At 40.4% G+C, this 12,947-nt stretch overlaps 1 protein-coding gene across 2 annotated transcripts in view; it reads left to right on the plus strand.

Annotated features, from left to right (window-relative positions):
• LOC116635560 (lymphocyte antigen 75-like) overlaps positions 1–12,947 on the plus strand; it is a 124,887-nt gene that overhangs the window by 90,975 nt on the left and 20,965 nt on the right. Inside the window, exon 35 of one of the 2 annotated variants that reach the window (XM_032409733.1) lies at positions 570–923. The exons of the other annotated variant lie outside the window; for it this stretch is intronic. Within the exon in view, the coding sequence (XP_032265624.1) occupies positions 570–748 (179 nt within the window). The 3' untranslated portion in view covers positions 749–923. Of the gene's footprint in view, positions 1–569; positions 924–12,947 lie in introns of those variants that run through there. 2 annotated transcript variants of the gene reach the window in all.

The raw sequence follows: 12,947 nt of genomic DNA on the forward strand, positions 1-12,947 counted from the left end.
TATGGAATGTCTAGCATGCAGTTGGACATATGAGAGAGAAGAGAGGTCAGCATAGAGATAGTATTTAAAGCAAGGGGACAAACTGAGTCCGTCTGGGCAGCATGCAAAGAAGAGGTCTGGGACAGCATTTGAAATTGAATAGCTAGGAGCTAAATGAAGCCATCCTAAAGTCTTAAATTTGCTTTAAAGCAAATAACACTTTATTTGGCCCTAGGTAAGTCAAACACAAAAATTTACAACTTTTAACAATTTGCTATCAAAGTAAGGTAATATACTGGATGTGATGTTCTTGAAAGGGTGATGGGGAAAGTGAGAATAAAGATAATGCTTTAACTTCTTTAGAAGAAAATTGCTAAAACAATGAATAGGATTCAAATGAAAGGGAAAAGAGTTAAATCTGAAAAGAGCACACTGAGTGTTTGATGATGGAGTTTGCATTCTGTGTTAATGCTATGAAACAATCAGGTGCTTCTTGTGTTTTGTACAGAGTGACACACAGCCTAATGTATAAATCAATAACGATGACTTTTATATTCTCTCCTCCAATGTCAAACCTTTTCCTATTCTAGGCCCTGATTACAGAGGAATAACTATCACATTTGCTGTGCTAAGTGTCTTAGCTCTCATCAGTGCACTGGTTTGGTTCCTCTTCCAAAGGAACCGGTCGCACTGGCCGGGCTTCTCTTCAGTTCGATATGAACAAGGAATGAATGAAGATGAGATTATGCTTCCCACTTTCAATGACTAAATCCTTCTAAAAGTTTGCTAATTTGCACTAACGTGTTAGGGAAAATGAGCCATTTCGGTTTTTCCCAGTGTCAGTATTTACTCTGTTCTAAAGTACAAATCGTAAGTACTTTTTCAGTTGTTTAATTGCTGTGCTGGTATCTACAGTGAATTATCCACAAAATGCCATGTTTAAAACTTTACTTAATAGAATGGAGAACCTTAATAGAATGGAAAAGAACCAAAGCTGGAACTAAAGTCCAAATTATTTATAGGGTAATAAATTTAATGTGCATTTTTCTCTGTAAGAATGTAGTTAGTAACTAGGATATGTATATATGAATAGCACAACTGCTTAGAGACTTAAAATTGGCATGTTACTAGGTCATAAATCTACCTTTTAGCTTTTAAGAATATTTAGCTTAGGGGCGCCTCAGTGGCTCAGTCAGTTAAGTGTCCACCTCTTCATCTCAGCTCAGGTCTTGATCTCAGGCTTGTGAGTTCAAGCCCTGCGTAGGGCTCCATGCTGGGTGTGGAGCCTACTTAAAAAAAATATCCAGCCTAATGTGAAATTTGTACCTCAAGGTAAAAACATAACTGTAAATAATATCAACATTATTTCAAAATAGTCATTTGTAGCATTTAGGAGAAATTATTAAACAATGAGATATGCTTACTTTTTTACACAGTAAAATAATGCTTTTGGCAAGATGCTTCTTATACTGTTCCAGAGATATTTCATACCAAAATTGTTTAAATGCAAATATTTTGTTTTATCATAGTTATTCATAAAACAATGGCTTTTAAAGGAAATTTAGTACTGAACATTTTCCTAAAGTGTGAGAACATTGTTTTTAGATTGATTTAGATATACTGTAGCAGTGTGTTTTTTGTCTTTTCTTATGTACAATATATAACTCTTTCCTCTTAAAGGGAACCAGCTAAGGATACAAGTTCTTGAGGATTTCATAATTTTTATGCTTTCTATGACATGCCAAATTTTGACTAAGAAATTTGTGTTACTGTTTTGCCGTTTTCTGTAAGCTAGAGAAAAGGGGTCTATGAAGGAAATTGTATATCTTGCCTTTGTAAAAATGAAAATTTTACAGTGAAACTCTAAACCTTGTGGTTACTACTAAAATATTTTAGATGATAAATGATTAAGGAAACACTGTTTTGTGATTATCACTTTAAATTTTACCAGCAAGAATATATTTTTATATTGTCCATCACCATTGGACATGATGAATTTTTTATTCAGTGTTTATACTTTAGAATATTTTTGTATAATATTCATAGATTTATTTTAAGATTTAGAGTGTTTATACTATGATAAACTTATAATTTTCTAAGACAGTTTTATTATAGTCTAAAACTATAATACAGTTGTCCTGATATATTTTTATTGAATTTGTTAGACTATTCCTCTTGCCCTGTCATCTGCACAATTTTAGCTGTTAAAGACTTTCTTCAAAGAATTAAATCAACTTGATGTGAAAAACACACCTATGCGGGCTGCCTGGCTGGCTCAGTTGGGAGAGCGTGCAACTCTTGATCTTGGGGTTGTGAATTCGAGCCCCACATTGGGTATAGAGATTACTTAAAAAATAATAAAATAGTAAAATCTTTAAAAAAAGAAAAGTACAGGGCGCCTGGGTGGCTCAGTTGGTTAAGCGACTGCCTTCGGCTCAGGTCATGATCCTGGAGTCCCGGGATCGAGTCCCGCATCGGGCTCCCTGCTCGGCAGGGAGTCTGCTTCTCCCTCTGACCCTCCCCCTCTCATGTGCTCTCTCTCTCCTCTCATCCTCTCTCAAATAAATAAATAAAATCTTTAAAAAAAAAAAATAAAAAAAAAAAAAAAAAAAAAATAAATAAAAAAATAAAAGTACAGTTATATATAGTAGTGATGCTGTAATAAAGTTGTTTTATTTTTTTAAGTAAAACTGTTGTTGGTCCTTGTCAGAAAAAAATATCTCTAGGTTGGGTTTTATTATGTCAGGCATATAGTATAACAAAAAATAAGTGTGCAGTTGTTGTAATGCAAGGTATCCTTTATTTAAAGAATAAATGCAATCAGGGGCACCTGGGTTGTTCAGTCGGTTAAGCATCCGACTTGTTTTTGGCTCAGGTCATGATCTCATGGGTCGTGAGATCGAGCCCTGCATCAGGCTCCACTCTCGGCACAGAGTCTGCTTGGGTTTCTCTCTCCCTCTCCCCATCCCCCTACTCTCTCTCTCTCAAAATAAATAAATAAACAAAATCTTTTTTAAAAAAAGAATATAATCATCCTACATCTCTGAATGTTTGATTTGAGTTTCTTTTTCAGATGCCTTTGACTCAGCAATTCTTAGCAAGTCTTTTAACTATTAGATCAGCAGAAATTCCAATTTTGGCCCACTTACTTCTCATTTTTGGTGCTTCTTCAGGAGATCCTGCCCCCATCGCCCAAACCAGGACATTAGTCAGCCACTTCTCAGCAGTAGGTCACATGTTCAGTGCCAGGCTCATATCTCTAACTTCCACTGGACAATCTACTTCTCAGCATGACCAGAACTGCCCATATTGGTTCCTTTTCCCATTTTGCCTGTTGCAGAAGAACCGAAGAAGCCTTTTCCAGTCTTCCCTAGCTAATCCAACCCCCACCTGTGGTCTAACAAAATTGGTCTCTCAAAACCAGGTACCTAAAAAAGCAAGTAAATATACCGACTGATCAGGTACAGGGGACAAATGTAGAAGTGATACCAATGATCACCCTCTTTTTCCTCTCTTCACCCCACACACAACATGTTCCCCTCCCTGATCCTAGGGCAAGATGTCACCATTATCTGGGAGTCCCCCTCTGCACATGACTGCAATGGTTTGGTAACCCCCGATCCTTATGCCACTGCTGAGTTTATGCTAGGGAAAGAGATTCAGATTCCTTTATCTTAGGTTCATTTAATCCTAAAACCCTTTTGGAGAAACGAAGACTTGTTATTAGTTCAGTAATTTTGTCTTAAGAAGACAAATTTTAACTAGATCTCAAACACTTTTTTTTTTTAACTAGACCTCATGATCTATACAAAGTTACACCTAATTCCCTGCATATTCTAAATTAAAGCATTCTTACAATATCTACATTTCAACAGATTTAATATATGTGTATTTCTTTTTTCCAAGCTAAATTAATCACAGGCAGAATTGTAGAAGGTTTTTTTCCAACCAGTTCTACTTCTTATATTCTCTTTCATTCAATATGAAGACGCCATACCCCTCTACTCCCAAGCTAGAAACCCAGAATTCATCCTCACATCCTCTTTTTCTCATCTCCCTAATCCAACAATTCTGTCAATTTTACCTCAGGCTTCTCACAGAGTGGCTGTCTCCATTATCAACTGTCTTAATTCAGGCCTTTATCATTTTTCCTGGATTATTTGCATCTCCTCATCAGCCCTTCCTCTTCATCCTGTTTTTCCCACTCCTGGCCCTACGGGAGCTGAAATACACAGAAGAGGACTCACTCTGTTTTTGGCCTAAAGTTATCTAGGCCTCCTCCCTATCTCAGGCCAAAAGGGATCTCAGCAATGCTCGGCCTAGGGACCTTCCCCAGGAACCTTCTGTGGGCTGACAATCAGCTCTGGGAAGCCCTAGGGTTTAGGTTTCCTGGCCAAATACTCTTTTCATGCAAGGTAAGATCAAGTAAACATTGTTCCAATTGCTAAACAACAGAGAAGCAAAGTCAGATAAAACTGGACTCTGAAAATTAGGAAAACATTAGTGATCTAAGCCAGTGGAAATGTAGCTAGCAGAGCCAGAATCCAGAGTGAGCTTTGAAGTAAAAGGGAAACTAGAAAATGGGGAAAGTGAAATGCTGAAAAGTATAGTGGAGAAGGAAAGGACAGGGATTGGGTCACAGCTAGAAGGAGGAGGGTGGAAGAAGGTTTTATTCCAAAGAAGGAGGAAAGTGGTTCACAGGTTTAGAAGCTGAGAGGAAAGAAACCAAACAAATCAAAACACCCCAAAGAGTAGACAGAGAGAAGTTAATGATGGAGGGGAGAGAGATGGAGTCATGGAAGAAGATCTTGGGGAAGATGGAGGAGAGGGGTGGGTCTAAGCCCACAGAAAGAGGAACTGGGTTTGGATGGATTGGGGAAGCCTGCCTTCCTCTCTGAGGCCACACAAGGAAGACCTGCGTGGAAGAGAAGGGGAGAGCAGTAAGTACTGAAGATTTTTGTCTATACCTGATGCCCCCCTATCTCTATTGAGTAGAAAGGGAGGTCTTCTGCTGAGAAACGTGAGTAGCAAATTGGGTCTTGGCTTAAAGAGAGTAATAAAAAATTCGAAATACCTGATCAGAAGAATGGGGGAGGACAATGGCCAAGACAAATAAAAGGATCACAGAAAAGGCATATAGGGCCCGGATGAAATTAAAAACCATATATTTGTACTGACAACCATTAGGAAAATTGATTGGTTTCCTCTACCCGTCCTAAGTTACTTCAGGAAAGTTGAGGAACAGGAGTCTGTGAAGAAGAAAGAAGAGACCCCATCCTCAAAAATTAAACATGGAATTACCAGGGGTGCCTGACTAGGTCAGTCTGTAGAGCACGCAGCTCTTGATCTTGCGATCCCACGGTGGGGCTTGAATTACCATATAATCCAGCAAATCCCACCTCTGGGTGTCTCTATTCAAAGGAAATGAGAACAACATCTTGAAGAGATATCTACACTCCCATGTTCACTGCAGCATTATTTACAACAGCCAAGACATAGAAGCAACCTAAGTATTTGTCAGTGGGTGCATGGATAAAAAAACTTTATATATATACATATCTCACACATACATACACAGTGGAATATTATTTAGCCAAGAGAAAGAAGGAACCTAGCATTTGTGACAACATGGATGAAACTTGAGAGCATTATGCTAAGTGAAATAAGTCAGCATCACAAGGAAAAAAATTATTTTTAAGAAAAAAATTTATAATTATAATGGCAATGGATGTTAACTAAACTCATGGCAATCATTTAATAATATATACAAACATCGAATCATTATGTTGTACACTTGAAATTAATATAATGTTATATGTCAACTTATAACTCAATACAAAAAAAAAAGTAAGTAAGACAGAGAAAGACAAATGCTGTATGGTATCACTTATATATGAAATCGAAAACAGCCGAACTCCTAGAAGAGTGTAGAGTTGTGGTTACTAGGGGCTTGGGGGTGGGGGAAGTGGGGAGATGTTGGACAAAGTTCCAGTTATAAGATGAAGAAGTTTGGGGGATCTAATGTGCAGTATAGTGATTATAGCTAATAATACTGTACTATATATTTAAGGTTCTTCCACGTCTTTTAATGACTTGATAGTTCATTTCTTTTTAATGCTGAATAATATTCCATTGTATGGATGTACCACAGTTTGTCCCTCACCTATTGGAGGACATCCTGGTTGCTTTCAGGTTTTAGCAACTGTGAATAAAGCTACTGTAAACATACATATGCAATTTTTTGTGTGTATGTAAGTTACCAACTTGTTCAGATAAATACTAGGAAGCACAATTGTTGACTTGTATGGTAGGAATATATTTAGTTTTGCAAGAAGCTGCCAAACTGTTGTGCCATTTTGCATTTCCACCAGCAATGAATGAGAGTTCCTTTTGCTCCTCATCGTCAGCATTTGGTATGGTCAGTGTTTTGGATTTTAGCCGTTCTAATAGGTGTATAGTGGTATCTCATTTTTGTTTTAGTTTGCAATTCTTTAGTGACATATGATGTTGAGGGTTTTCATAAGCTTTTTGCCATTTGTATATCTTCTTTGGTGAGGTATCTATTCAGATAATTTGTATATTTTTAAATTGAGTTCCTTGGCTTTTTATTGTTGAATTTAGACTCGATTTTAAAGCACTCTTTTGCTAATGATATGAGGCTATGTCAGGGTCTTACCTGGCCCTGTTTTGTGCATTGTGTTGTCTGGTGCCAGATGCCCTCCCCAGTCAATTTACAGTTGTCTAATTTATATATCTATTATAGCAAGCATCATTTCTGTTTTTTGTTTTTTCCTTAAACAACAGAACTTTATTGCTTCACATTTCTGGAGGCTAGAAGTTCAAGGTAGGAGCAGAATTCATCAAGGGCTGTGCAAGCATAGTTTAATGACACTTAATCCAGGAAACTGGTAACAAATAAAAGTTATCTGAGGGGGGCATTTGGGTGGCTCAGTCGGTTAAGCGTCTGACTTCAGCTCAGGTCATGATCTCCAGCTCAGGTCATGATTTCAGGGTCCTCCCATCCAGCTGCATGGGGCTGGGTGCTCAGTGGGGAGCCTGCTTCTCCCTCTCCTCCGCCCCTACCCCTGCTTGTGTTCTCTCTCTCAAATAAAATAAAATCTTAAAAAAAATAAAAATAAAAAAGTTGTCTAAGGGACATAGTCCACGGGGAGGAGGCTTTGAAAAGGTTTCTTATCATTAGACCCAAAGGAGGAATCTGGCAGACACTTTAACCAAGTGATCAAAACTAGCATCACCAATATGACACAGATCGACAGGGGGTCTCTCCTGGGCAGGACACATCACTTCTGTGGTACTCTCGCCAAACAAACAAAAAAACCTGAATCCTGTTCTTCCGATCTCCCTTAAGAGGAAACCTAAGACAAACCAAAACTGAAGGACATGCTACAAAGTGCCCAGTACTCTTCAAACGAGATGGGGGAAAGACAGACAATGACAGAGGAAATGTCCCGCATTAAAGGACACTAAGGAGTCATCTCGATGCCATATAAAATGATGGATTGGATTTTAGAACAGAAAACGATCATCAGGGGGACAACTGATGAGGTGTGGTAAGGGCTGTAGATTAGTGAATACTATTATACCAGTTTTAATTTCCTGGCTTTGACCATTTTACTGGGGAGTTACATACGATGTTAATATTTAGAGAAGCTGGCTGAAGGGTTATGGAAATTCTTCGGACTCCTTTTGTAACATTTTTGAGAGTCCGAAATTATGCCAGTTCAAATGCCAGAGAGACGTGCAAGAGGCGGCGCGCGGGCGGGCTCTTGCAGCCGGGTCAGCCCCGGGCTGGCCCCCTCCCCCCCCCCCCGCCCTTCTCCCCCCCCCCCCCCCCCCCCCCCCCCCCCACCGCCGGGCAGCGGTTTCTGAGAGCTCGCCCCGGGGAAGGGCTCGCCGAGGACCCGAGCGTGCCCTCGCTCCCCCACCGTGCCCCCAGCTTCGGCACAGACCCCACTCGCGGGGAGGGTCCCCAGACGGGGAGCTCGTTGACGGCAGAGCGATGAGGCTTAGAGCCCCACACCAGGGTAGTTTCGGGGCCATTTGGGGCTGAGATGAGGAGTGGGGCAGTTGGCTGCGGAGATTTCCCGTCTGCGCAGCGGGGGCGGGGGTGTGGGGGGGGGGAGCGGGCCCTCCGCTGGCCGCCCTGTTTGTCCCGCTGCTTGGTGTTCAAGTTGTTGAAACAGGAAAACAGTTCAGCCAAATAACCCCTGGATCGAAGCGGGACGTGAACAGGCGAAGCTTGGATTCCTCTTAAGTCGTGTGATTTAAAAAAAGTCTTTAAGTCTGCTCTGCTGTTATGCAAGTGTCACCTGAAAAATTATACATGATTAATCAAGTCATTTCCCAAATGACTCCTGAGGAAAATAGACAATTCTGTTGACTATGAGGGGTGGTTTTTTGTTTGTTTGTTTTTAACAAGTTTTTCGTACAAGCATGTCAAAAATATTGAATGGGGGAAAGACCTCCATCCAAAACCACTATTGATGAAGCAATTCTAGGAATTAACAAAGTAAACAAGAACTGAGTGAATCCTTGTGTGGGTTTGAATAAAATGCTTATGCACGTGTTTTGTTTTTTGGTTCTTGGGTTTTTTCCCCCCTTGAATTTCACTGTCATTTTCTAAGTTTCTCCTGGAAGCCTGCTGACAGGGATCTCTGTGTTGGAGGCAGCAGTAGAGTAGGCAGCTCAGAACCTGCTCCCCAGCTCAAAGCTCCCTTCCTGGAAGCTCTTGTGGGTCAGCATTTACCACTAGTTATGCCATCTGCTGCCTGTGGAGGAGCAGAAACAAGATGGGCTGATTTTCACACTTTGTTTATGAGCACGTTCGTTTTCTTTAAGACGAGGCTGGACGGTTTTGAGACCCCCCTGTCCACACCCTCATATGTTTGCCAGTAACATCTGACTGCCTGTTTAACCCACCTTCTGGGTTGCCATGCCTTCAGACTTCAGGTTAGTCAAAATATACTTCTCTTGTCACATTAAAAAAAAAAAAAATTCCGTTTCTAGATGGTGATATCTCTCTTTTTCAGAGAAGCTGTTTTGAACAGTAAAACAGCACAAGCTATCTTTGGAGAAATTCGTTCTTTTTTCCTAAGTCCGGTATTAAACAGGCTTTTCAAGAGCTTAAGAGGTGCATGTCGAATAAGTTAACGCGGGTAATTAACCAGCTTCTATCAGTCAGGAGGCTTTAAGGATTAATTTAGAAAGAGCATGAGCTTTGGAGTTGGGTACAAACCCTATGGCCTTGATCAAGTTACCTAACTCATTGCACTTGGAGATAATACCCCGTAGGACTATCAAGAGCATTAAGCATACCTCTTGCAGGCATGCTAAGTCTTGGTGTCCTTCCCTCTGTTCTCTTCCTACAAAATGAAGGGTAATTATTGCGACTAGAAAACATCGTGAGTGCCATTTTATGTGGGTTGGGTATTTGTGGTTACTGAGCACATTCACATTCATGTTGATGATATAGGGCTGAAAAACTATGCTTTTCATCACAGTACTTCACAATATCTTACCCAGACAAGATCAGGAATCATATTACACTTAGAACTAAGTCAAGAAAGAGCTTTTCAAGGTTATCACAAAATTAGCTGAGTGGCAAGATCTTAACAGAAGAGCTCCCATGGTATTGCATGAAGTATAAGTTTAATGTTGAAGTGGCAATCATTGTTATTGTTCTCTGTTATTTTGGAGTTTATTAACGTAAGTGATCTTATGTTCTTAATCATTATCTTGAAAATCACGATGAACAAACCATTGTTTAAATTCCCAAATAAGGTTCCATGGCATCCCTTTAAAAAACTTCTTCTGTAATTGTGCCTTTTTACATTGTGGGTGATCAGTGTGTTTACTGGGTAGGTGATTTCCCATGGGTGGTATGAGATGAGTGAATATAAGCTTGTTCAGAGTAAGTCCTCATTCTGTGGTCATCATGTGGATCAGAATCTAGGTTACGAATTTTGAACTGCCATAGCCTACAAGCCCTAGATGAGCCCCTGCCTTCCTTGCTGACGTTATCTTTTTTACCACTCTTCTTGCTGTTCACTCTGTTTATCCACACTGAGCCCCTGGGGACTCAACCACCTGCAGGCTCTTCTGCCCAGACTGTCCTCCCCTTCCGCTGTCCTTGGCATGGCTGCCCCCACCCACATCATTCAAATCTCTCTTCGTATGTCACCTCAGGCCCTCCCTGAACACCCCACATTCTCTATCACATGCCCATATTTTATCTTCTTCGAAGCACTTAACACTATCTGAATGCATCTTGTTTATCATTTTCTTGCTTGTCTTTCCCCTTACCAGAAGGAAGATAGATAATAGCAGAGACTTTGCTATCTTAGGAATTTTTGTTTTGTTTTGAGTTGTGTCTTTGCACTTTATTCTAATTTATAATAAAAGGACCAAGAATTTTAGGTGAATGATTTTAAAAGTAAGGGGGATAATGGGATTTTAGTTTCTTTCAAATTATTTTACTTCTGTCATGAATTGATTTCAGAATTAGTTCAAAGCATTAAATCATTTAATCTATTGATGTGACTTTTTCTAATTCTTTTTTTTTTTAAGATTTGATTTGTCAGAGAGAGAGCGTGCGCTCGCACAAGCAGGGGGAGGGGCGGGCAGAGGGAGAAGCAGGCTCCCTGCTGTGCAGGGAGCCCCATGCAGGACTGGGTTCTAGGACATGACCTGAGTGGAAGACAGACTCTTAACCCACTGAGCCACCCAGGCGTCCCTGACTTTTTCTAGTTCTTGTAAATGGCACTGTGATGTTTCGGGGGAAATTACCTCAGATAAATTTTTGTAAATTTTGAAACATTAATAAATATTTTTCTTCTAATGAAAAAGTGAAATTACAGTTAGGTAATATTTCAGGACGTCTTTCATTGTTGAGAAGCATTTAAAAATGTGCTTCTGTGTTGAAAACTAGTTTTGCAACAGGGTTATTGTCCACAATTTTTTATGATACATATCAAGTATTTCTTTATTTGTGGGTTATTTTGGATTTTGAGGGCAGATCTTGAGACTGAATCTCTAAGAAAACAGACCAGTGATGCCCAGTGAGAAAGGTGCAGAGTAACACCGGCACCTGCATTCTATAAATAAACCTCATGACAGTTCTTCTGCAGAGGGACTGGAGGGGAGAAGATGGAGGTGGACATCCTGGAAGGTGGGTTGGGGAGGGTGATGTGGCGAGGGAATGGAGTGTCAGAGTGGCTGAATTTCCTTGTGATTGCAGCCCAGAGTATGGCCACAGGCTCTCTAGATTAGTCAGGGACTTAGAACCCCGCTCCTGCCTCCGTTCATAGTAAACAATAAACAGCTCCTCTTCTTTCTCTGTCTCTGCCACAGTTGCTGTTGCGGAAGCTAAGTCACTGTGACTCATATCTTAATGGGTGAGGGGCAAAGGTTTTGTTATTGACCAGGGGAAAACTGCCGTCTTTGCCTTCGCTTTGTTAACATTCAGAACAAGTTATTTCCCAAGGATCACTTCCTCTTATGCTGTGCCTAGTTGCTTAAGAAGAGAAATTATAAGGGAACAGAGAGTTCTGCTAGAACTGACTTGTAGTGCCAAATATTCTTGTAGATATGCCATTTTATTCTTTAGCACATGGTAATTTAGGCAGAGGATCTATATAGAAACTTTTGGAATCTGGGGCGCCTGGGTGGCTCAGTCATTAGGCTTCTGCCTTCGGCTCAGGTCATGGTCCCGGGGTCCTGGGATCGAGCCCCGCATCGGGCTCCCCGCTCAGCGGAAAGCCTGCTTCTCCCTCTCCCCCTCCCCGTCCCCCTGCTTGTGTTCCCTCTCTCGCTCTGTCTCTCCCTGCCAAATAAATAAATAAAATCTTTTTAAAAAAAATTTTAAAAAGAAACTTTTGGAATCTTAAGTACAAGTCTTAAAAATTTTCATCAGGCTCCTTAATTTCTGTATATATTGAGTCAATAGAATTATAAAGTCATCAAACCCATAAAGAGTCACTTAGGTACATTATTAATAACCTATCTTTCAGGACAGCTGTGAAGAAGTAAGAGTAATAGAAAAGCACTTCGCAGAGAGCATTGTGTGTGTGTGTGTGGTGTGAAGTATATTTGTTGAAATATATTTTTATAGAAGGTATTACAGAACCTCTAATTGAAAACTCATGGCAGTATTTTGGGGAGGCAGGTTTTTAATGGGAATGGGGTTATAGCAGAGATAACTTTTAGCATCGAAGAAGGCTGAGCTTAGCTTTCTGCTCATGAAGTGCATGAGCTTCAATAGGCTTCCTCACACAAAAGGAGTCAGCCTCTTCTTGAACACGTTTCTTCTCAAAGTACAAATAGATGTCTTAAGTAGGGCTTAGGGCTTGTTTCTGGGCCACACACTGACCGGTAGCAGACAAGAAGGGTTCGGTGGTGAATTAACCGGGGTTACTGCTAATGCTGAAATGAACCTAAGGAGAAGACAGTTGAAAATTTTGAGGAAGTGAAGTTAGCAGTTTGTTTTGTATTTTTCTGCCTATAGCTTCTTAATTTTTTTTGTGTCTCCCCATGTATTGCTTATTTAATTATTCAGCAGTGGTCTTTGAGTTGCTGCAGTCATCATCATCATCCTCATCCTCATTCCCATCTCAGGCGCCCACGTTTGCTAGTCCCTGTCTGACCCAGATTTCCACAGGGCTTTTTTCCTTCAGCTCATTCAGACTTTTTATATGTCACCTTGATAATGAGATCGTTCTTAGACACCTTTCTAAAACTGTAGCTCTAACCCCTACGCTACTCCCAGGATCTTGCTTCTCTGTTTTAACTTTCCTCCTCAGTACTTACCACCATCTTTGGTTGCTCGTCTCCAAGATGGCCCCAATGATTCTTTCCTGCTGGTAGTCAGAATTTTGTGTAGCTCACCCCAGCACTGAATAGGGGTGACCTATGTAATCAATAGGATATTGCAGAAATAACAGAGTGTGTCT

This window comes from Phoca vitulina, unplaced genomic scaffold (genome assembly GCF_004348235.1).
Source record: "Phoca vitulina isolate PV1807 unplaced genomic scaffold, GSC_HSeal_1.0 scaffold1, whole genome shotgun sequence".
NCBI classification, from domain to species: domain Eukaryota; kingdom Metazoa; phylum Chordata; class Mammalia; order Carnivora; family Phocidae; genus Phoca; species Phoca vitulina.